The sequence below is a fragment of the Boleophthalmus pectinirostris genome, unplaced genomic scaffold (assembly GCF_026225935.1).
Source record: "Boleophthalmus pectinirostris isolate CB_2022bp ecotype Guang Dong unplaced genomic scaffold, ASM2622593v1 HiC_scaffold_17, whole genome shotgun sequence".
NCBI classification, from domain to species: domain Eukaryota; kingdom Metazoa; phylum Chordata; class Actinopteri; order Gobiiformes; family Gobiidae; genus Boleophthalmus; species Boleophthalmus pectinirostris.
The window spans coordinates 16,152,011-16,178,247 of NW_026571115.1; the positions used below are offsets into that span (position 1 = coordinate 16,152,011).

Below are 26,237 nucleotides of genomic sequence, written 5' to 3' on the forward strand. Positions count from 1 at the left end.
AAGATTCCATCTTTTGATATCACTTTCTATCAGTCTCACATTGTATAGGATAGTTTATTTCCATTACGTTAGCTTCATTTGCTTTTGGAAATTTGTATGTTTATACTGTAGTGTTATAAGACTCAGTGGTTTGCCAAAAGTCACTGTGTTTCTGCACCTTGACATCTATGGGCTCCAGTCTGTTGCCTTCGTGGAGCAGTCCCATAAAAACGCCCTTAATTCCTTGTTATCTCACTTCCTGTTTAGCTTCTTTACCCACATCAAGCCTCTACGAAAATCCACTCGTGCTTTCTCAGTTCAACATTTAACTACTAAATACAAGTTGCAGCAATTTGTACAACAGCGTGTTTAATATTGTTGTGTATTTTATATTTATTTGTGGCATCAATTAGTTTCAGTTCTTCTATACAGCTATCTAACTATACAATTGCAGTCTATCAGCATTCAAGAGTTTATAGAGCAGCATACATATGAAATCAACAAATAATTCTAATAAAATCTTATAGCAATTTCAAAAAAAACTTTACTGACCAGCACAAGTGACTTTTGGCTGCTCTTTATTCTCCCTAAGGACAAAATCTTGCTCATTTTAGTTTTGGCTATAGACATGTATTCCCAGCTTTCCTTTTTTCAATATTACAGATTGTCCGAGAATTTCCTGGATCCCAAAACTCATACACAAAGTTCTTGGGGGCTTGATTCCTTTGAGAGAGACACGAGCAAAGGGTTAACTTGAGCAGACTTGTGTTCCCTCCCGCTTCTCCTCATGACGTTATACCACTCACAGTTTGGTCGGCTGAGGCCAAGCTGGAGCCAGAGAGAGGAGGGACTGACTCGTGGTGGTTCGTAGCTGCTTTCAGTGACTCCTCTCTGGGCAGTGATTTGCTCCTGGCTGGCCTTTTCGCTCCATGGGACTCCAGAGCTGGACATCTGCCGTACCACTGTCCCCTATGGCTTGCCTTCAAGTGGAGACCCCCCCAATCTGCAGGGGCAAGTTCAAAACAGGTACTGACTTATCATGATTTTCAAAGAGAACTTTTTCATTGATATTAATATGTTTGCAGAGAAGTTTGGGCTGACCAGAAAATAACAGGGCAGTTAAACCATCAAACCAAGCTTACGCATCTGCTCTCCCTCAGTTAGCTCTGTGTTAAAAATACACTTTGGTTTCTTTGTAATGCAGTGTAATATATAACTTGTTTCTTCTGAAATACTGACAAATTAGTCATCAATTACTTTCATTCTAAGTATTTGTACATATTGAAATAGATATTGTACATGTTTAAACACTATTTCACTTCACTATCATTTCAACATGACAAGGTTAATTCAAATTGGTGATTATTACTTCTAATTAAACTGTGAAATAGGTTGAGCAATGGTAATTTTGTACAGGGTGTACTTTTTACTGGTCCCAAGCCTGGTTAAATGATTCAATATTATGTCTATTTGTTAAGTCTTTTATTAGTTACTCATTTTGATTCTGATTTCATGTTTTATTTTCTCCTGCTGTTCTTGAACTTTCTGTTTCAATACTGTAATTACCCAACTGTGGGACAAATAATGGTATTAATTATATCTTGTATTAAAGGGGGAAGGACATCTAGTTTATATACTATGTCAATTATAGAAGGATAGAAGGAAGAATATGTAAATCCTGTAATGCTCAACACTACTAACCCCATGAGAATAGCAGAAAAAACGAAGCTGTTTAATTGAATATTATTCAATTTCAGCCAATTAAACAAAAACAAAATTTTTTAGCATAGCACATTGCCTTTCATTTTTCTAAAGACACTTTCTTTATTATGATGTAATCACAGTTTTATCGTTGGTCTAAAAATAGCTGTAACGGGCAAAGAAGTGAGTGTGTGAGCACTGGACACGCCCACTCACTTGTGTTGAAAGCTGTAACCAAGGAAAAAGTAATGCCCCCATCTAATGTGCCCACAAACAAGCCAGCTCTGTGTGATTAGGTTTAAATAACAAAATAATGCTTTGTGTTGACATTATTTATCATTGAATCAGGGCCATTTGTCATTTGGTTGCCAAGCACACAGTTAACTGATAAAAGGGGATTATGGGCAAACATATCTACATAAGTGGTGGCAAACAGATTCAGAAATATGAGAGGCATGAGAAAGTTAATACGCTCAATAATGCTGTTTTCCGATAAGTGTATCTAGAATTGATTAGGCATTTGTGGTATGACACTCAAATTTTAATCTTTCAGTTCAGGGTTATAGTGCAGCCAACATAAAAACACAAAATATACTGTCTGTCACCTAATACATTTAACACAATGTTTGGAATGGCAAAGTGCAAAAATCTATTATTAAAGGTCCTATATTATGCAAAATTGACTCTTGTGAGCTTTAATTAATTAATTAATCATTAATTAATTAAACATTGCATTTATATATAGCTCATTTTATGAGAACCAAAGCACTTCACTGAGTACTTTGTTCATTCCACACATGGGTGATGGTAAGCTACTGTTGTACCCACAGATGCCCAAGGGTAGACTGACAGAAGCGAGCGCCATCGTCCCCTCCGACCACCACCGTCATTCACATACACATTCCACTTTCTTAAGTCATGTTATAATGTTGTTATCTCATCAAAAACATATCTGGAGTTGTGTTTTGTATAATTCACACATTTGCAACCCTTTTGTTGTTAGTCTGTCTACATCTATAAAGCTCAAAATGCTCTGTTCCACCTTGTGATGTCATGAAGCAATAGTTTTCAAGTTAACAGTGACCTTAAATTATCCAAATTATTCTATTGAAATTGTATGGAGTTTAAAAACATAGTGGAGCGCTTCCTGTATTACCACATGACATCACAAGGTGGAAGTTTTCTATATGAGAGAATTATGCAGGGTTTGTGTGTTTAATGTGTGTGAATGAAAACAAAACACAACTCCAGGCATGTTTATGATGAGGAAACAACATTATAACAGATCAGAAAATAGTGAAATGCGGGGCCTTTAATAAAAGAGTGCTTCAATTTTATTACTTATAATTACTTGGTTTCACCGTAGGACTAATTCTCTATTATAACATTTGTAGCCAAGCAATGATTTAGATTGACAACCAAAAGCAATAATATTTTTTCTTGACCTGACCGTCACATACCATATATTTTTTTTTTTTTCTCTCTCTTTTTGTTGTACGGTATGAATTGAATAAGTAAAAACAACATTCACATACAATAAAGTCAGATGTAGCTTGCACGTGCATGTAGGTTAAGGCATGTGCACTCCATACATCTTTATATTAGGCATACTGGAGAGTTATGGCTGTGCTCCACTCTGAACCATGTATCAACCCTGTATACACTGATTTGTAATATCCCTTTTGTATTTGTTTTTCTCTTGATAAATCGTATTAATCTCCACTAAATAGAGTTGTATTTGGCAGTTTTAATATTTATAATCAAAAAGTCAGCGGTGTCAGCCTAAACTAACATACGCTCCGTCATAACAGCATGAGAGCAAACCACACCAAACATATTTCTAGTAGTATTTGTCTTTCTTTAGAAATATCAAATCAAAATATCAAAATCAAATGGAAAACATCCAGGATCTTGGTCTGGGATCGGAGATTACATCAACTGCTACCTTGTGTTTACCCTGTGGTGCGATGAGGCAGGCAGGTTGCATCATTGGAAGTTTAACCAGGGTTTAGGTCTGACAAGTGACCCTCGAGTTGACCCCCAGGGAGGAAAATATATGCATAAATGAAACTCTGCATTCTTATCTTGTTTTCAATATAAAGTTAACCCCATGAGGCATTCATTATTGTCAAATTTGATAGGGATACAGATAAAGCCAGTATTAATGCTTATTTTGATGTAATGCTTAGTTAAAGGAAGCTCAATGATCCAAGATTATGTAGTAGTTTTAGAGATGATTTGTTTCACTTAATCAAAAATTTGGGAACAATAACAACTTATATCAGTAACTGAGAAGTTAAAGGTGTAGTAAATAACACTTAAGTAGTTAGTTTGTATTTATAATGAGTCATAAAAGTTCATAATTCAACACTCTACAGCTCAAATAATATAATAACAAAAATAAACAATATTCTTCCACTAATATAAAGAAAATTTACCCATGATAAAGACTGACCCCCAAAAATGTATGTTCCATCTGTCATGTATTGAATGATAACCCAATGTAATAATTATCGTGACAGGCCTAATTTCACGTGCATACAGACTTTTACTACTTCCACTTCTACAGTCAAAACAAGCAAATTGTGTCCACTGCTCCCATAGCTCTGCTGGTTGTCGTCCCCCAACTACCCACCAGTCCACGGTCCTCTTCCTGCCCTCTTAACTGCCCCTAAATTTGGCGGTTCCCAGGCCTTGTTCTCACAGCTGCCCCGTTTATTTTTGCTGTGTGACTCAGTGAGACTTGTTCAGACACAGAGTCCCTCCCTGGAGACTGGAGAGGGAGGCGCTGTTTTCCCTTAAATACTGTATAAACCAACCAAGCAATGCAATTGGTAATAATAAAGAGTACATTGTGTATACATTGGGCTCTTTAATAATGACACAGTTTTATGAACACTAGATGGAAAAGACCAAGTGTGTTACATAATGTAGTTCTTTGCAAACAAGTACTTTTTGTATGTGTTTGTGTTTGTTTCTGGACTGTGACTTGGTGGTATAAGTGAAGTGTTTTTCTTCAGTTCTACACATTTAAGGGGTTGGTAGAATCTTTGTCCACTGATCCAAAGGTTGGCAGTTAAAATCCCCCGCTTCACATAAACATCATTGGTCAGATCCACTGATGATGTGATTCAACTTCCACAGATAAATGCTGTTGTTTTGTCTTTGTATTAACCCACCTTGGTCCCAGTGTTTGTGTACACTCCTGTATGAGTGTGGGTGAGCATTCCTAGAAATAGGTGGAAAAGAACTATATAAAAATGTGACCATTTATAATAAGAGGGTTGTGGCACTTTAAACTCTGTAATTACTGTAGTGAATTTAATAACAGAATATATTAAAATTTTACAGTTTTAGTTACTGTAGATACTAGTGTTTTGTTTTTTGTTTTGTTCATGGCTGATGCCAAGCAACCTATGCTCAGTAAACTCAGACAATATTTTGAGACTAATGTGTGCATAGATTATATATAAATGGACCTGTTTACAGTCTATGGTGCGGAGCCAGTTCCCTAAATTAGATCAAAATCTTCATCTAAAATTTTTATGCTAAAAAGGGCAAACTGTGGGCATTTATATCAGTCTGCCATTATACTGGTCTAACTCTAATCACGATGCCACTATCAGTTGTGTTGTTGTTGATATAACACTTGTTTAGTGCCAGCGGTTTTTCTTCAGTGAGGTTTTTAGTTCATTAATCTTTACCATTTGTCACTTTACTCCCTTTGAAACAATTCAGGGATTAAACCTGTTCATTATAGAAAAATAGCTTGTATATTAGTTAGGATTACCACGTACTTCAGCATTGGACAGTTCATTTATTCCGTATATCCTTTTTTGCTTTTCCATGTACTTCCTTATTTTGTTTTACTTAATACTTTCATGTGTAATGCAGTGCCCCAGTACAGTTATTTATGGTTATGACATCAGCTTGGCCTGGAACTACAACCAAATTCTAATCACTCCAACATTACAAAACTATTATTAGTAGATGATCTAATTACTCAGAAGTTAGAAACTAAAACAATATTACGTCTGCTAATTGTATCGGATTGTGTGATATCATCATTGAATCATTACAAATACACGATTACACTTGAGATTTGATAAAAGGTCCAACAATAAAACTGATTTAGTACAAAAGTGTGCATGCAAACTTGGACCATTTCTCCTGCAGTGAGAGCATTGCCAAAGCTGCACCTCATTTATCAGAGAGGCCTTCTTTTCTAATCCGTGTTTTTGTCTTGAATCATGTCCGCACTGCTTTGTTTATCAATGTTTTAACTCCACTCTCTGCCTAGTTTATATTGACTGGAGAAGGCTGTACGTGTGGCCCCAACTTTGATGTTCAGCTATAACTTATCAGCTGTAACTGTGCATAGCCAGACCCTGTATTGACCAGACATGCGTCACAGAGCTATCATCAAAAGCATTAGAAGTTTCTTAATCTTGAATTGTTGAGGGAATTTAATTTGTGATGGATAGAGATATTAACTTTCACTCTAGTTAATGATAATCTGTTTTGTCCAGTGTTTTTTTCTTTTTTATATTCTTTCAACACAGCAATTATGTTTTGACTAGTCTGTAGTGATTTGCATTGGGTTCATGGGAGAAGTCCTTGATTTGAACTAAGGATGTCACAATATTACATTTAAGTTTTCATGGGAGATTAATCTGAGAAGAAACATGCCAATTTCACCATTGTTCACACATTTTTCATTTCCCTTTGTCTAATTACATTACCATTACTCACATATGTGACTAGCTTTATTAAATCTAACTTTATGAATTATAAAGTAAAGTTATTATGACTAAAGGACTAGATTAAAAAGCTATTTATATGTAAAGGTCCTATATTCAGCGAAATTGACTTTTGTAAGCTTTAAGACATGTCAGAATGTTGTTTTGTTCACAAATGCTTGAGTAAGCCTGCATTATTAGTCTGTCTGTGTCTCGAAAGCTCAGAATGCTCTGTTCCACCTTGTGATGTCATGAAGCAGTAGTTCTCAAGTTATTGGCTACCTTTTACCTTTAGTTCAGATACTGACAATTCCTGGGCCGAAATGATCCAAATGATACTAGTGACGGTGTATGGAGTGGAGCACTTCTTGTATTACCACATGTGTGAATGAAAGAAAATGTTTTTGATGAGCAAACAACATTATAGCATAGATCAGAAAATAGTGTAATATGGGCCCTTTAAGAGTATTGACTGAAACAAAAATTGAGCCATCTTTATATATTTAATTGGAACCAGCACAAAAAGCACACTGGCAGCTATATGCTCTATTGGCTTATAATATGTTTCTTTGTTTGAACCTATTTGAAAATGTGGTTAGTAACTTAATATAAAGAAAACATATCTGATTACCAGTTGATTTATTTGATTTGTTTTTGTGTTATTTTCCTATTATTTGTGTCTTGTAGTTCTTCAGTTGTGTCTGCAGCAGAGACGAAGTCGAGAGCAGCTGGTTGAGCAGGGCATCATGCCACGTGAGTAAGATTTAAAATACAGTCTCCTCATAGTCTATTCGCCCTTAATATGTTGTTGTTTTCTTATTTAAATATTTATGATGTTTCATAATAAAAATAATCAAACTAAAGCAGTAGGTATGTGATAACAAAAATAGCATACTTAGACAAACAGTTGCATAAAAATAAAAACTGTATTGTTGAGTCTCCACTTCATATTTCATATTAACACAACATCGTCTTACATGCACAATTGTCCATTCTTCTCTCTTTCCACATTTTCAATGTCAAACTGTTAATTTCCTTCCCCATTTGCAAAATTGGGTGCACACATGTCACCAGTCCAGTATCATAGTTTATAGCCATTCAAATCATTTTAGTTGATAAAGAACCACTGAACAAAATGTTGTCCTAAACCAATAAAAAACTAAAAATATATATCAGTGTCAGGTCATGTACTCTTTAAGTATAGCAAATGCATCAACTGATACTTTGCAGTGACATCACGCTGGGGGTGTTCTACATACATCTCTGTTAGGGGAATGTTCAGCCATTTCCATGGTAACACCATGGAAATCTTCTCTATCTGGTCAGAATGTAAAACTCAGATTAAAGTCAAACTTAATTAAAAGATGTTCTAATAGAATAGTGCTTCTAGTTAGCATCACGTCTCCAGGAAATGATGATGACATCAGCTGTAAAGTATCAATGACTGTATGCTCCAATATTTTGCTCTAAAAGGATGAAAAGCTACAGATGAAAAAACAAAATTAGAATTTGAAAGCACTTGACTGTTCATTTTCTATTAATATTTTGCACGATGATGTAATACCTGCACCAGTGCCAACATTTTGAAGAAGTTAACTCCTTTTTTCAATTACAGCTTCTTCCTTTTCCTTAAACTATAACTGTGATGGTCAGACTTTAGCACAACTGTCATTAGTCATAGGTTTGTTCCAAAAGAGGAAGTCTACTTTCACCCCTATGAACCCCTCTAAGTTAGACTGTTCCTCTGTGCAGTCTCCTCTTGTGAGCTTATGTCAGGTATGTGCTGAGGTCTCTGCTCCATCAGGAATGTTTTGGTTTCAGAGCTGACACACTCTTCACCCCCCCCCCACCCCCACCCCCCCCCCTCTCCGTGTCTGTCTCTCTGTCTATCTGCCTTTCCCCCTCTCTCTCTCCCTCTCTGTCTCATTGCCCTCTCTTCTCCTCCTCTCTCCGTCTCTTCCTCTCCTCCTCTCTCCCTGTCCTCCTTTATCCCTTTCCCCTCTCTCCATTTCTCTCTCCCGCTCCCCCTCTCACACTGTCCTAAAGCTAACAGCCCCCGTCCCAGCAGAGGTGACGAGGCAGACTGTAGCGATGACACGGTTATTACTAATCGCAGAGGCAGTCACTGTATTGTCGTAGTTTTATGGTTAAACAGGAACTACTGATGACTGTTGGAGCAAATACAATGTATGTGTTTCTCTGGGATTATTCTATATATATATATTTTGGTAACACTTTATAATAGCTACACTTTTTATTAGCTTTAATAAAGCATGAACACTTCAGACTTAATTCATAACGAACAAATTGCTTATTAAAGGTTCTATTATTCAAAACTGACTCTTGTGAGCTTAAAGCCATGTCAGAATTACTTCATCGAAAACATACCCGGAGCTGTGTTTTGTTTCATTCACACATGTTTGCGTAATCCTTTATTATTAGTTTGCCTACATCTTCAAAGCTCAAAATGCTCTGTTTCATGCAAGGTTTGAGTGTTAAACATGTGTGAATGAAACAAAGCACAACTCCAGGTATGTTTCTGATGAGGAAACAACATTATCATTTTAAGAATGAATCAGTGACTACGTAATTAATCATTAGCCCTAGCACCTAATCCCTTAATTAAGTTGTTACAGTGTGTGTGTGTCCATGCTGTATTAAGGTTAATTAAGATGTAGTTATTGAAAAGTGGTACTTTTTTTTTTCTTTTTCTTTTTTTTCTTTTTTTTTTTTGTTCAAATCAAGCCACTGTAGTTTCGGGCTAGTCCCAAATTAAGACCTCATTTCCTGGTTCATGGGAGAAGATTTGCATCATCAGTCACGGAATGAAAAAGACACATTTTACTTAGACACATTTCAGTGCAACAAACCTTCAATATCCAGTAGATCATACACAATCATTGTAATATTGGTAAAAATAAATAACTCTCAGCACATCCTGTTTCAGTTTATACATGCTTAGAGAGGAAAAACCAAAAGCCCATTGATTATAGACTGTGGGTTTTTAATGACAGCATTTAAGCAAAGGTCAAGTTATCTTTGACGTGACATCATTACATCTTTGTTGTGGCTAATACGAATCTATGACTCATGATAAAAAATATAATACTTGTTGGTTTTTTTAGCTCTGAAAGCCCCAGCTGTTTTTCATGAGCAGATCCGCAGCCTGGAGAGAGCTCGGGTGAGTCTTTAACTAACACTGTATCGTCAACAAAACAAACATTGATCATGAGTTGTGTTTAGACTCATGTAAGAATTAATGACTTTTTATTGCAGACTGGGACTTTCCTGAAGCATAAACTGTGCAGTCGACCTGAGCGCTCTGAACTGGTCCGCATGCACATCCTCCAAGGTAATTAACATCACTGCTTCTGATAAGGCCACACCAGTTAGGGCCCTATTCAGACAACTGGTTTACACTGATTCATGAGAAATGTATTGGAAGGAAAGATTGTATTTTCCGTTACAGACAAAAGATTTTTTTCATCTCCATGGTGAAGTGAATTTGACTTAGGTGTAGTTGTGGGTAGAAGTTGTATTAGTAATAATATTAGTTGTATAATAGCAGCAGTAGCAGCAGCAATAATAGTTGTAGTAGTAGTAGTAGTAATTGCTGTAGTTGTATATTTCAGGGCGTAGGCCTATTGCTTCCGCTCAGCGGACGAATGGGGAGCGACGTGCGCATGTCGAATGCGACAAGACGACATGCAACTTGTCCACGGTCGCCCCCAGCACAAACAGCAGTATCCCAGTAACCCACGCCCAAGGCCTGCCTCATATTTACTACTGCTAAAATGAATGAAGTCAATGGAAGGCCATGGGTGACCTCGACGAGATGGCGAATGACGAGCGCCTCAGTGCCCGTCACTCACCAATGACCCCACGGTGACGTGGGGAAGGTCGAGAGCTTTCAAAAAACGTATAATATGTTGATCTAAAGTTTTCGGATATATTGTTTTTGCTCGAATTATTATTATTATTATTTTATTATTATTCTTCTGCTCTTTGAGCTCTAATTTGACCCCCTAAACACGTTCAAAAACTCACCAAACTTGGCACAATATTCAGAAGTGGCGAAAAATTCGATAAAATATAGGTTTCGTACACGGGCATAAAAAAATGGCGACACAGCGCCACCTGGAAAACTCAAAATTTTGGCGTCTATGGGAGACGTCCCGGTCAACTTTGTCGTAGAGCCACGAAATTCGGTACACACATTCGTCATGTGAAGACAAACAAAAAATATTATTATGGCCACGCCCCCTGACAAACCAGAAGGCGGCCATCTTGGATTGAAATTTCAGTCCGCATTTTCGCTGTCATTGCGTTTGAACGAACTCCTCTGAAGGTGCTTCACCCACAGGCCTGAAAATCACCGTACATCATCTAGACAAGTGGAACATCTAAAGTTAGCTGATTTTTTTTGATAACTGTTACGGTTTACGTGCGGCGAAGCCGCAAATTTCGGTAAAAATTTCGCCTAAATTCAAGGTGACATTATTTGTTCCTGTTCACACAGACTTAGTCCGATTGTGCTGAAATTTGAATCACTAATGTGTGATCTCAGTCTGAATATAATACACTATAAAACATATGAAAAGTGAACACTATAGCGCCCCCTACCATAGACATGAAACGTCAACATAGTCAGATCTGCACCAAATTTGGGAATTAAATTCTATGCATGATAACGAGCAAAAAATTATATTATGGACATGATACCATTTTCACTGTTTGCCAGCAGGGGCGCAAAGACTCAAAAATTTGGCGCCTATGGGAGACGTCCCCGTCATCTTTGTCATAGAGCCACGAATTTCGGTACACACATTCATCATGTGAAGACAAACAAAAAATATTATTATGGCCACGCCTCCTGACAAACCAGAAGGCGGCCATCTTGGATTGAAATTTGAGTCCGCATTTTCGCTGACGTTACGTTTGAACGAACTCCTCTGAAGGTGCTTCACCCACAGGGCTGAAAATCACCGTACATCATCTACAGAAGTGGAACATCTAAAGTTAGCTGATTTTTTTTGATAACTGTCACGGTTTTCGTGCGGCGAAGCCGCAAATTTGATCAAAATTTCGCCTAATTTCAAGGTGACATTATTTGCTCCTGTTCCCACAGACTTAGTCCGATCGGCTGAAATTTGAATCACTATGTGTGATCTCAGTCTGAATATAATACACTATAAAACATATGAAAAAACACTATAGCGCCCCCTACCATAGACATGAAACATCAACATTGTCGGATCTGCACCAAATTTGGGAATTAAATTCTATTAATGACTACAAGAAAAAACATATATTGCTGACATGGGAATTTTTCAAGGTTGGCCAGTAGGGGGTGCAAAGAACATCTAAAGGCGCACTATGTCATTTTGCCATTTGCAGGCCCAGAGTTTGCGGACACGGCGTTTACGGTATGGTGTTGGCGGGGCACACTATTTGCGGGCACGGCGTTCGCGGGCGCGGCGGGCGAGGGCCGTTCGACGCCGCTTGCGGCTTTAATTTTGTAGTTGTTGTTATAGAGGTGGTTGTAGTAGTAGTATTAGTAGTAATTGTCAGAGTAGGAGCTGTAGAAGAGGTAGTAGGAGTAGCAGTATTAGTAGTGGTAGGAGTTGTAGGAGTTGTAGAAGGAGAAGTAGGAGTAGTTGGAGTAGCAATATTAGTATTGGTAATAGTAGTGGTGGTAGTAGTATACTTGAGTCAGCCTTGAGGCACAGTTTTCTTTCTCAAGGGGTTACTCTGGGCTAGGATCTTAAAAAAATTAAGAAAAAAACTAGTAGTAATAGTAGCAGAAGTAATAGTATTGAGCTCCCAGGCTTTTATGGGCTTGTGTAATTATTCAGTTTGTTTACTTGCATATAGATGGTGTTCACATCCCCCATCTCCGTGTTTTGAATCATAGGATTGCTGTGTGTTGTTTTAACACATAAACTGCAGAGCTGTTGTTGATTGTGTTTACAGAGACCCAGGCAGACTCATCGCTCCAGGCTGCACAGCTGAGACTGAAGAAGGCCAGACTCGCTGACTCTCTGAATGAGAAGATCTCCCAGCGACCAGGGCCCATGGAGCTGGTGGAGAAAAACATCCTACCTGTGAAATCAGAAGACAAAGAGCCTGGAAATGGTACGTGTTGGCAGGGGTTACATGCACACTCAAAAGCTGGTCATTATAAGATTTCAGGAGTTATTAAGACTATTAAAAGATACATAAACAGCAAAATAATCTGAATTGTTTCTGATCATGATTATGCACATCAGATTTTGTTGTTTGCATGTCACTTCAATAATGTTAAAGGTCCTCTATTACACAAAATTTACTCTTGTGAGTTTTAAGTCATGTTAGAATGTTGTGTTGTGGTTTCATTCACACATTTTTGAGTAATCCTTTATTATTAGTATGTCTACATCTCCAAAACTCAAAATGCTCTGTTCTACATTGTGATGTCCTGAAGCGGTAGTTTTGAAGCTAATAGTTACCTTTTGTTTAGCTGAAACTAACAATTCCAGAACTGAAGTCATCCAAATTATTCTGGTGAAAGTGTGTGGAGTTTAAAAACACAGTGAAGCACTTCCTGTATTACCACATGACATCACAAGGTGGAACAAAGTGTTTTCTATTTGAGAGAAGAGCACAGCCTAAATATGCAGGGTTTGTGTACTAAACATGTGTGAATGAAACATAACACAACTCAAGGTTTGTTTGTGATGAGAAAACAACATAGATCAGAAAATAACACAATCTGAAGCCTGTGAAGGTCCAGAAATCAGATTATAATGAGGTTATGGTGTGCATGTAAACATAGCCTTTGTTAGCACATCAAAAAGACAAATGGTGGAAAATATTAACAACAATGAATATTTTTAGATATTTTTATTATTCTGATCACAATATTAATATTTTTGCAATCCATCCAAAATGTGCTTTGTTCAGGTTCATTGATCACACAAAAGTTGTATTTTTTCTACACTCAATATTGTAATTTGAAATATCGTCAAGGCAACTGTTTTGACACTGTTCATTTATTCATACATCTTCCACCTCTAGCTTAGGTTTAATATGTGACCATCACTTACTTTTACTTTTAGTTAGAACTTAGAAAAAACTACAAAAAACAACAGATTTATCCAACAATCTATCTAATAACATTTGTATAGCATTTGACAGGCCAAGATGCTTCACACAGTCCAAAACAAACAAAACACAAATGAAAGAAACAGGTAAAAAAGGAGATGTGGATATCTGTTTCAACAAGTATCTCTCGATCTCATTTCTATTACTTGTTTTCAGGTGATGAACTGAGCAGTATTAAGACTCCAGATGTGTACAGCTTTGACGAGGACAGTAGTGACGGCTCTTCTCCCTGCAGCCAAAAGTCTGACAGCTCCAGTTCGTCAAGAGAAAGTGGGGACAAGGAAAGCGCCCAGTCCCCCTCCTGTAACTCCCACAAACAGGTAAGTTAAGGATCATATCATGCCTTAAAAGAACACAATGTGTTTAATAATAGTTTGCATTGTCTTTGTTTTTTGTAGTCTTCACCCAAGTCGCAGTCAACAGTTGAAGTGGCTCACAGCAGCGAAAAACAGAACTATTGTCAAATGTCATCTCCTCCAAAAACTGTTCATAATGTCACACCAGGTCCAGTTTTGGTCAAGGTGAGTCTAACAAACCAATTAATAAGTAAGCCTGTCATTTGTCACTTTATACATTTTTATGGCATTTTTCAAACTGGCACATTTGTCATTATTTGCCAGATCTTAAAATGCCTATGTAACTTTTTCCTTTGCTTTGCCTGGAACGTTCCATAGTATGGCATTAAACTTAGCTATCTTCATGGAGCAGATGACTCCGCTGTGCAATTTAGAGGTCATATCTGTGGAGAGGTCACCCCACTCACAATAAGAATGCACCTTTCAATGCATTATTGGCCAGTAAAAACACAGTTACAAGAGAAGTTTAAGGCCATACTTTGGAACACTGAGTTTAGTTTAGACACTGGCACCATAAAGGTTACATAATGCACCTTTAAATTCAGGTTAATGGGGAGGGTTGCGTCATTAAACTTGCCGCAGTAACAATAGAAGTGATTTGTGGTACTGCCCCCTGAAAGAAAGCAAGCCCCTATAAACGACATTCTTCAAAAAGAAAAAAGAAAAACCTCTTCAAAAGCCCTTTGGTAATTGAGCTGAACAATGCCATAACATACAGTCGATCATCAATTTCAATATGTATCATGTTCTTCACCACCACATCAAACTTCCCCAAATGCAGTAATGATTTTATATTTTGTTTCATGATGTAAGTGTCCGTATACATCTGGCGTGGCATTAACCTCTGGCCCTAACTCGTATTCACTGTGTGTTTTCTTTGGAAATGTAACGCGACGTGTCTTGTCAAAGATATAGCCCTGTGTTTTGTCATACTTACAGTCACATCATTTCAGGGGTGAACTTCAAGTCACTGTTCACTGCTGAGTTCAAAGACAGCAGGGATTTTGAGTGCTTGTTCTTAACTTTGTGCCAGCTCGAGTTTGTCTTCAATTAGTCTCGAATGACAGACTGTGCAAAACCTTAGCCAGAAATCAAAGGACTAGAGAGTGGTCTGGACATTTATCAGGGCGCTGCTATCCTCCCTGGAACATGAGAGCAAGATAAATTGGACATTTGTGTTCGGGTTAGTCCACCTCAGCCCCGCTTTCATCACTGCAGTGTCACTTGTTAATACGCCAAGTCCTTTCCATCTGTATCCTGCGATCTCAGGTGTTAAAGAATGAGGGAGACAGTTATGAACCATTTCCTGATCCACCTTAAATTAACAATGCCAGGTCTATATATTACCAAAATGGACTCTTTAGTCCATTTAAGTCATGTAAGAATGTTGTTACCTCATCAAAAACATACCTGGAGTTGTGTTTTCTTTCATTCACATATGTTTAAGTAACACTAGGGAAGCATTATTATTATTATTATTGTATCAGCACTTGACATCACAAGGTGGAACAGTGTTTTCTGTGTGAGAGAATAACTCAGCCTAAAGTCTGTGTGTTAAACATGTGTGAATGAAATAACTCCAGATATGTTTGAGCCAAGAAAAAAACATAACATTATAACAGAAAATAGTGTAATATGAGCTCTTTAATGTTTGGTCCCTTGCTGGTCTCTGTAGTCTTTTTTTATTATAAAGTTAATTTAATGTTTTACAATGTTTTTTTTTGTAGTCAGAAATCTTTGTTGGCTCTTGAAAACATATTCTTCACTCCAGCTTGGTCAGATTTCATCACTTCATCAAGTTACTCATTTGTCTTAAAATACATTATTCTAGCTAGTGATAGATGTCTACATTTCTGTCCTTTGTCCAGTATTAGCCTATGTTTATAAACATAGAAAAATGAATTTAAAAAAAATCATTATTAGGCCAGCCTGTCACGATCACAAATTTTGAAACACGTTATATTGCTACAGAGATATACTGCAATAAATGATAATACTGAAACTACTTTATGCCTCTGACACAATAACAGTAAAGCAGGATAATCCTTGTAAATAATTTGTAAATAGACTGTATTATTCAAAGACCTGAAACAAATAAATAACAGAATGAACCAATAATTAGCCGTAGAAGTAATTTATTCAACCCCCTACAGCTCAATTAACACATGTTTAACACAGAAATTATTTCATTTGAGTTTTTCTCTCAAATTGGAAAAAAATGTTCCACCTTGTGATGTCATGTGGTAATAAACAAAGTGCTCTACTGTGTTTTTACACTCCATGCACTTTCCCTAGAATCCTTTGGATGATTTCATTTCTGGAATTACCAATCTCAACTGAACTAAAGGTAAAAGGTTGCTGTTAACCTGAAAACGACCACTTCATGACATCACAAGGTGGATGATGTAGACAGACTAATAATACGGGATTATTCTAACATGTCTCAAATCAAGACAGTTTTGTGTTATATAGGACCCTGAAGCACTTTTCCCCTTCAAAAGATATAATATTTTATTTAAAATTGGTAATAGCTATGGCAACTGTCCTCATTTTGATCATTTTGAAACCCCTGCATATTCTCTCCTGCAGCAAAGCCTGTCCAGAGCTGCAGGTGAGAAGAGTCGCAGTAAAAAGAGCAGAGATCCAAAGCCTCGCGTGAAGAAGCTGAAGTATCACCAGTATATCCCTCCACATCAGAAACAGGAGCAGGACCCCGTGCCCATGGACTCTGCGTACGCCCGTCTCCTAGAGCAACAACAGCAGTTTCTACAGCTACAGATACTTAGCCAACAACAGTTCACCTACAACACCGTCCAGCCGCCAACTATCAAGTAAGATGACATTGCAAGTTTTACAGAGGTCATCCTGGTTCAATTTCCAAGGGCCGGGTCATTCTGTGTGTTTCTATGTCTTCCCTGCGTATAGTTCCAACTGTTATATTAGTTGAATAATTATTTGTCAATGCTTCATAATATTTACATCCTAATTAGCCTCAATAAAACATAAACAAAACTTACTTCATAGTGAACAAATGATTCAGGATTATTAACTATAACTACTTAATGGTAATGGTTATGTTTTTTGGAGTATTAATTAAGTAGTAAAAGTTTAGTTTTTTATAAAAAGTTGGCTGTTATTTCATTAAGGTTAGTTGCACAACAGCAGAGAAGGGAAAACATGGACTGAGACTTTGCAGTGACATCACATTAACAAACACTGCCAAATAAGTTTTAAGATCTGTCTGAAAACTGGAAATGGACTTAAACCACACATTTTCAGGAGCCTGTGATCAATACAAGCATTCATGGTCCTGTTTAGGTGTTTAATTTGCAACAAAAAAAGGTGAGAGTGACTGAAAAACTGTTGTCTAACACTACCTAGCTTGTGATCATAGTGTTATTTGAGAGAGACTTGTTTAACAGCACAGAACATCTCTCCCGTTGCAGATCCAGCTAAATAGGTTCTTTCTGGTCAGATTGTGTTAAAATAAAGCTCAGAATAAAGTCTAACAAAGCCTCAGACAAAGCAGTGCCTACAGTTAGCTTCATGATGTCATTAGCTTCAGAGTACCAGTACTAGTTGACAAAGTTACTCAGTTGTTTTTGTGAGGGATTGTAAGAATTTTAGAGCTTTCACCAGTGCCAAACCACATCTTTTTTTGGTCAATTAATCTGATAAGTCCTTCGTGACCAAAATCCTGGCTCAAGATCTGGAGATAGGTCCAAAGTGCGTAACTAAAGTCCAGAAACACTATCACAATCATCAAAGTTGTTCATGTTGTGTAAAATGTCCCAAAACAACTGCCACAACAGAAATGAATTGAGGCTATTTATTGATGAAAAATAGGTGGCATCCTGTTCAGTAACACCTGGTTCAGCTTCATAAAAAGACTCCAGCTGCTCCATGTCTCACATACTTCACATTTCCTGCTTCCTACACAGAAGTTCATTGTGATTAATGGGAGATAGTTTCTAAAATCGGCTTTACTCCCTTTTTTCAGGCAGACGTCTGAAGTACAGAGCAGCTGTTGCAGTGGAAATGCTACATCTTTAAATCTTCTACCAAACCCGACCAATCACAGGACGGAGCTGCCGGCCAACCTGGAGGACATGAAGGTGGCATCATTATTATACACAAATAATATGGATCATTGAGTTGAAAAAAGCTTTAATGAAGCTAATGTGTTATTGTTTAGCTAGTTTAGTTCATTTAGTTTATTTTACAGGGACAGTGTGCAGGCGCATTAATCAAAGAATCATTGAAGAGATGTTGCTCCAAATAAATGTGTTTTGAAAATGTGTTTTGGGCGTAATTCAGCATCAAACAATTATTAAATTTTTTTCTTCCCAAGATCTCAACAGCTGTTAACCTTTTACAAATATTTGTAGATATTTGGTGCATTCACACTTGTTGTTTGATCTTAGTTTTAGTCCACTTTGAGTCCAAATGTTGACTTTGCTTCATCCTGTTCTAGTCTTGATCTAGTCCAGAATTAGTCCAGTTTTAGTCCCAGTTTAGTCTCAGTTTTGATTGAAGGAAAGAGATACTTTATTGATTCAAGATTCAAGATATGGTTAATCAAAAATTTTCAAATAATGTAAAAATATATACTTTTTGATTACCATTGTAACATATTTCCTTTCTCTACAGGTTGCTGAACTAAAGGCAGAGCTCAAACTTCGCTCTTTACCTGTTTCTGGGACAAAGCTAGATTTGATCGAGAGACTTCGCTCGTACCATGAAAACCGCATGGACATAAGCAGCCCTCCTGTATCGCCTATTGCCTCCAAAGTGTCCAAACTGGGCCTGAAAGACAGTGTCCCATGTGAGACTCTGGACTGTCCTACTGAGGGTCCCGAAGAGGGGGACAAGGACCAGCGCTTGTTTGAGAAAGAACGTCAGATTGAGGAGCTGATGAGAAAGTTAGAGCAGGAGCAGAGACTGGTGGAGGAGTTGAAAATGCAGTTGGAGGTCGAGAAGAGATTTCAACAAGGCGACTCCCCACCCCCTGTGTCATGCCCCACCTTCGTACAGGTCAAACAGGAAGTAGTTACACCTTTAAACTGCTCTGGGGCGTCCAGTGTGTGTCCTGTACCGCCTTCAGGGGTCAAACAAGAGGTCACGCAGAGGAATATTGCGCAGCCTGTCCTAATGTCCATGAACTTACACGATCCAGGGGCATCTCCACCAGGACCACTGCAGAATACAGGATCAAACACCAAAGTCTCAGTGCAGTTACTGCAGCAAGGCACTGCTCAGAAGGTAAAAGAGTCAACCACTACGCTACTTATTTATTTGTTGCTTTGGTTTGTTGAATGGTTTTTGATCTATGTTATAATGTTGTTTCCTCATCAAAAACAACCCTGGACTTTTGTTGTTGTTGTTTTGTTTCATTCACAAATGTTTAACACACAAATCCTGCATATTTAGGTTCTTCTGTCAAACTTAAAAGACAATTGTAACTCTACAAAAGGTTGTTCTATTGACAAGTAAAGCAGTTCAATTGAGGCTAAAACTACATGTTAACCTTACAGCTACCATTTAATCACAAGGTGGAAAAGAGCAAGAGTTTTGGGGATGCAGACAGAATAATAACTCAGGATTACTCAAACAAACCTGTGAATGAAACAAAGCACAACTCAAGGTATTGTATGTTTTTGATGAGGTAACAACATTGCTTAAAACATGGCTTAAAGGTTACAAGACTCAATTCTGCCTAATTTAGGACTTTTAAAGGTGTACTGTGTCACTTTTCTCATGTTGGGTCCACCACCAATAGGGATGTTATTGCTTTTGCTTTGATTTCATAGTATTGTGTTAAACCTTAAAAAAATAGATGTAGCATTTATGTCATTATGATGTTTGTTTTGCACAGAAATTACTTGAAAAACATGAATTCTTAGTGTGAGCAGGGTCACCTCTCCACAGATCTAAAGCACAACTAGGCCTGGTGCCGTTATCTGCTTGTCTCCATGACGATAGATAAGTTTAATGAGCATTCCTAGTTAAGTAACAACAAACAAGCAAATGGCCTCTCCACCAGAAAATGCATCGTTTATTTTTGTATTGACAAGATTTCACTGGACAGGCACAAAATCACTATTGCAAACTCAGATTCAGTCCAATTACTATAGTTTGTGATTTTACATAATTTTACATAAATTATATCTGAAATTTGATTAACAACACCTAAAATGAGAAGGCGACATCAGCAACCAGGAAATTGGAAGCAGGAAGTGTATTTTAATACTAATTTGTTTAACATTTGAGTAATATGGCAGGCAGCTTTTACTTTTAGAATTAGATGTTGGAGTGCTCTGAGACTAGTGGTACAGTGCACATGAGTCACTTGTTACTCATCTGTTAAAGAAATGCATCAACTTGGGTATTTAAAATGTAGGGCAGTGCAATTTATTATATTTTATTGGAGATTGAGATCACCTTGGGTCTTTTTGACTGAGAGGTCCATAGCCCGTCATCATTTGTCAGTAAAAGCATGAGGTTTAGAGAAGAACTCATAGTTTGGAAGAGGAAATTAGGCTATTTTTGTTTTTGCATTTTATCTTCAAGAAATTAATATTTAAAGGTACACTGTGTAACTTGTTTAGTGGAGGGTCCATCACCTGCTTGTCTCCATGGAGAGGTACTTAGAATGTTCCATAGTATGGCCATAAAGTTGTGATGTTTTTAATATATTTTCAGCACATAAACACATGTAGTTGAATAAATGTGAAGACAGATTACTTTAATACTATACTCTGGATAATTTAAACTAAAGTACAAACTCCGGAAAAGTTACACATTTTTAGTTTTTAATAAGACCAAATCCAATAAAAAAACATAACTGATCAATATGAGGAAAAAGAGCATGATTTTTTTGTTGTTGTTGTCCAGCCTTAACAAAAGGCCTAATAAAAGATACCCAATATTTTAATACAGTCAGTGCTGTTCCCATTGATTCCCTGTCTCTGTATGTTGCCTCAGCGATGTAGTTGCGTTGGTGATGAAATGCCCTGGTTCTTGTCAGAGTTTGGCGGGTGGAGGGGCAGGTGTCGACAGTAACAGCCCGTCTGCCCTCTGTCCTCCATCTGATCTGAGACTCCAAATTTAGCATCACAGAGTCACAGAGCACCAAGAACCATGGCTCCAGGACCATTAATGTTCAGCAGATACACAATATACAAGAATAATCATATCATAAAATGTGTTATAATGGACTAAAAGCCTAAAAGATAAATCAGTTAATTATCTGAAATTCAAACTGATGTTTTTCATATTCATATTTTTAATTCAGGTCATATAGTTTATTTGAGCTTTTTGTAATGGAGAGACATATAAGACATGTCATACACAGCTCAAAGTACAATTATGAGAATGCTATTTTCACTTTCACATTTTTTACACATGTTGATTAGTATGTTAGAATTAGGGATGCAGCTTTTTCAGTTTCGATACCGATTCTGATACTATAGCTCTATGTATAGTACTAAAAATGCTTTATTTTCCTAAAAACTAAAAATAGTGTATGTCTAAATGTGTTATTTAACTCGTATTTATCTCTCAGGTAACTACAGAACAACTTTGAGTAAATAAAAGCTCAAACATCATGAGATTTTATGGACCATGACCACAAGTGAATAGTTTTATTACATCAGTTTATAGGCCCAACCAGGATTTCGGCAGAACCAGTATTTTGGAGCCGATACCTGATCTGTGTATCCCTAATCAAAATGGCCTGACTTAATTACAATTATAATAGTACATTAAAGTTGCATTGTGTAACTCTGTCAAATGCTTTTCTTCATGAAAATGTTATTGCTTTGTCTGGAATGTTTCACAGTATGGTATTAAACCTTTCTATCTTGATGTAGACCAAACCAGACCAAGTTACAGGTCATATTTGTGGAGAGGTGACCCCACTCACAGTCAGAAGAATGCCTATTTTTCTAGGTATTCCTGAGCTACAAAACCAGCTATAGTTTAATGTCATACTGTGTAATATTCAAGGCAGAGCGATGACATAGAAACAATCAGGTGACCTCTGACGAAAAAGTTGCTTACTGTTCCTCTAAACAAGCACAGATATACCAACTGATGCTACAGTATATTTGACTGTTTAGTACAATACAAGTAAATTTAAAGTACATTACATGTCTACACTGGTATCTAAATTATATATTTAATAATAATCTGGAGACACAGATGTCTTTAGACTTTTCTTTTCATATTACCATGCTAATACTATGCTGTGCTGTGCTGTACTGTAATGTACCAGCAAAAAGGGTTAAATATTTCTTGCAATTCTGTCTAAATGTTTTTTGTATTCATTATAATTCATTATGAAAAAAAAAGAGAAATATTTTTTGGTATAATTTTATTTTATTTGCCATACCACTGATTGTAAGTGGTCACTAACCCTTCATCATAAACAAGTGAACTACAGGCTCCTCTTGTTTCCACTGATAATTTAATGCACGTTTCGAAATCTTTTTTGCAAGAGGGTCTGTAAGTTATTTAGTCATTTACAGCTAAATACCAGCTAATTGTTTGGGAATGACCATAAATAAGCAGTTGCAGAAGGCTCATTTATACCACATTGAAGCCATTTGAGTGGAGCTGTGTGTTGTTGACTCATGTAAATATTTGTGCAGGCGTGGACAGATGCAGCAGTCCTGACCACGTTCTCCAACCCCACATCTGCCGACAAGGTACATTGTAATCTGAAATCATAAACAGTGACACTATGAAACGATTACAAACTTGTGTCTTCTTCTACTCAGGTTCACAGTGAAGCATCTATACTCCTATTGCCACACAAGTCCAAAGACCCACCTCGCTACGAAGAGGCCGTTAAACAGACACGCGGATTGATCACACAGGTAAACAACTGTGCTGAAAGTTAGTGTAAATATTATAGGAAAAGAACATGAACTGAACATGAACACAACAACTGGACAAAGGTTTTAAAGGTTCTATGTTACACAAAATTGACTCTTGTGAGCTTTTAGTTATGACGTAATCCAAAATAAAACCTAGCTGTGTTTTGTTTCATTCAAATATGTTTGAGTAACCCTTTTTATTAGTATGTGTACATCTCCAAAGCTCAAAATGCTTTGTTCCACCTTCTGATGTCATGAAGCAGTAGTTTCCAAGTTAACAACCCCTTCTTACCTTTGGATCAGTAGAGATTGGTAATTCCAGGGCTGGAATCATGAAATCATCCAAATCGTGTGAAGTGAAGCTGTATGGAGTTTAAAAACACAGTGGAGCACTTTCTGTATTACCACATGACATCACAAGGTGGAACAGTGTTTTCTTTTTGAGCCTAAAGTTTGTATGTTAAACATGAGTAAATGAAACAAAACAACACTACTGGTATGTTTGTCACGAGGAAACAACATTATTGCTTCAACATTTAAGAGTGCATATATTTCAACTCATCCAAACAGCTTCTTCAGTTTTGACAGGGTTTTGAAAGTCACTGCCTTAAATATCTGAATAGAGGAGCTAACTACACTGGAACCCTACACCCTACACTGGAACCCTAGTTGTTTACAATAAGGAGTACTGTTATTAAAGTCAGAAAAATGTGAAATCTCTCCTGAGTTGTAGTCTAAATATGATCTGCATCTGCTTTTCCAATTAGTTATTTCATTTTGACTGCGTGGGTGGAGTTGTACATTTTCAAACCCGGCAGAATGGGGTTGGTGGTGGTGGTCACTCGGAGGGGTCCATTAGAGCATACTGGCAGTCAAGTGTCTCTCTCTCTCTCTCAGTTCACCTCAGGGCAGTTGTGGCTACAGAAATAGTTAACCACCATTAATACATGAAAGTGTACAGCAACTTTGTCTTATTGTGTGTGTGTGGAAATATGTGGATAAGATAAGCAACGCAAGACTAACGCTCTACTCTAATCCATGTGTCTTGCTTTTTAGTGTCCATCTGTGTCCAGTCAGCAGATGGATGACCTTTTTGATGTACTCATTGAAACTGGAGGTGAGTAATATCATAACAGTATTTTTTATTGTGGAAAAGTCATCTCGGATCTTCCGGAGTTTAGCAATACGGCCTATTAATCAGTTTCACTTTGTCTGTTGAAATTACATGCTTGTCTTCAAGGAAGTTTAAAGGTCCAATAGTACATAAAATTTACTCTTGTGAGCTTTAATCCATGTTATGATGTTGTTATCTCATCAAAAACATACCAGGAGTTGTGTTTTGTTTCATTCACACGTTTGAGCAATCCTGCATTATTAGTCTGTTTACAATTCCAAAATGCCTTACGATATCATGAAGCAGTAGTTTTCAAGTTAACAGCTCCTTTTATCTTTGTTTAGTAGAGACTGGCAATTCCAGGCCTGAAATTATCCAAATGATTATACTGAAGGTGCATGAAGTTTAAAAACACAGTGAAGCACTTCCTGTATTACCACATGACATCACAAGGTGGAACAAGTGTTTTTTGTTTGAAAGAAGAATTCAGCCTAAATATGCAGGATTTGTGTGTTAAACATGTGTGAATGAAACAAAACACAACTCCAGGTATGATTTTGATGAGGAAACAATGTACACATATACATACTAGATCTGAAAATATATGGGCCCTTAAAAGTCCAAAAAAGTGCCAGACCCTCCATCAGTAAAGTTACATAGTGAACCTTTAAAAATAGACAGATAATGTAATATAACAGGCATATTTAATGACTGTATATCTGTATTTTTCAGAGATCCTACCCTTTGTCAAACCCGAGCCTCACAGTCTGGATCAGCCTCTCCCTGTCACTGCCAGCGTTACCACTCTACCCATAAACACAGTCTTATGTCGCCCCCCGGCTGTGGTCCACGTAGCGCAGCCCCCTGCCCCATCTGCGCAGACCCCCGCCCTGAAGCACACAGAGGGGCTGCACTCATCCCTGCACAGTATTCACATGGAGTTTGAGGAGAACGCTTCAGATCCACACGTCCAGAGTGAAGACAGTATGGACTGGCTGGACCTCTCAGAAATGTCCGGTCACGTGGGCATCTTCTCCTCAGACTTTTTAGACTCAAATGAAATGCACTTGAACTGGGAATAGGACGGTTACCACATGCGTTCCCTTTTGTCATATAGACCAAAATACTTACTAAGGTACTTTTAGGAAATCTGTACTTTGATTAAATTAACTATGCATTATGGAGCTTTTTTGGTGGAGCACCTGCTTGTCTCCATGGAGATGTCATTGCTTTGCCTATAATGTCTCACAGTGTGCCATTCAACTTTCCTGTCTCCACGGAGTCAAGTAAGTTACAGGTCAGATCTGTGGAGAGGCAAACCAACACAGTAAGAATGCCTGTTTTTATGTTTTATAGAATTTTTTAGCATTAAAAACATTTGTAATTAAATACATGCAAACCAAGCCAGACAAAGCAATGACATTAAAAACAGAAAAGTTACATAATGCCTTTTTAACTCTTACTTTAAAATGAGCAATGCTTTAACATAGGAGTGGTACTGGACAAGAAAACTATGAGTAATTATAACAAAACACTTTTCTGTATGGCTTTTTTAGAACACATGTATGCATCTGTTTCATTGTATATGCATTTCTCTGGTTCATTTTTCAACCTGTTTCAAATGTAGGATAAGCATATTCATCAGTGGACCAGCGTTTGCACTTTTTTGCACTAAAAGCTTAATTTGTACCTTGAATAGTCATCTCCCATTTTTGAAAGAGAGAAATTTCAAGATGGTGGATTGGACCGTACTGTATGAACATTCCAGGCCACCTCTGACCACAAACCTCCTTGTCTGAAACCACCTCCAGCTGTTTTCCAATGGCATCTGCAGCTCCCATCAGATCAGCTCAAGACTGTTTCACTAATGAAGCTGTGGTCCGTTTGTCATCACTCTTTTCCTGACAGCGCTTTGGGAATCAGAGGTGGCACTTTGAGAGGGAACATGTGCTGGAAAGAAGACTATAAATTTAACTCAACACCAAAACGTATTGTATAATTGCATAATGTCTGTATTTTAATGTATGCCATATTACCTTTTATACAAATTTGTAAACACGGCTTACTACTTGAGCATCTTTCATATGCTTTATACTCTTAAGTGCTTTACATTAAAAGCAAAATGTTGTCAATTTGTGAATTTTGAAATGCAAACCAAACATATCTATAAACATCAATTGTCAATTAAATAGATACATTTTCTAGCTTCCTTATTCTTGGGTTTCAGTTTCTTGTTATATGGTGCCATTTTGAGGGCATTTGAGTATTCAAAAGATGTAATATTGAGTTTGGATCTAGGTCTTGATAATTACTATATTGACTTATT

At 37.3% G+C, this 26,237-nt stretch overlaps 1 protein-coding gene across 2 annotated transcripts; it reads left to right on the plus strand.

The window, feature by feature from the left end:
* On the plus strand, nucleotides 1–26,124 carry mrtfbb (myocardin related transcription factor Bb). Of its 2 annotated transcripts, XM_055152377.1 has the most exons (15): nucleotides 1–1,005; nucleotides 7,107–7,172; nucleotides 9,545–9,600; nucleotides 9,696–9,771; nucleotides 12,393–12,554; nucleotides 13,586–13,648; nucleotides 13,719–13,882; nucleotides 13,961–14,083; nucleotides 16,508–16,749; nucleotides 17,919–18,033; nucleotides 18,569–19,180; nucleotides 22,570–22,626; nucleotides 22,699–22,797; nucleotides 23,854–23,914; nucleotides 24,644–26,124. In XM_055152377.1, the coding sequence occupies exons 1-15, from the start codon at nucleotides 909–911 to the stop codon at nucleotides 24,991–24,993; spliced, it is 2,343 nt and encodes a 780-aa protein (XP_055008352.1). In that variant the 5' UTR covers nucleotides 1–908; the 3' UTR covers nucleotides 24,994–26,124. The 2 variants fall into 2 exon arrangements, with proteins under 2 accessions (XP_055008352.1, XP_020788807.2); XM_020933148.2 differs by lacking the exon at nucleotides 13,586–13,648 and having other exon boundaries at nucleotides 666–1,005.
* The last annotated feature ends 113 nt before the right edge of the window (nucleotides 26,125–26,237 follow it).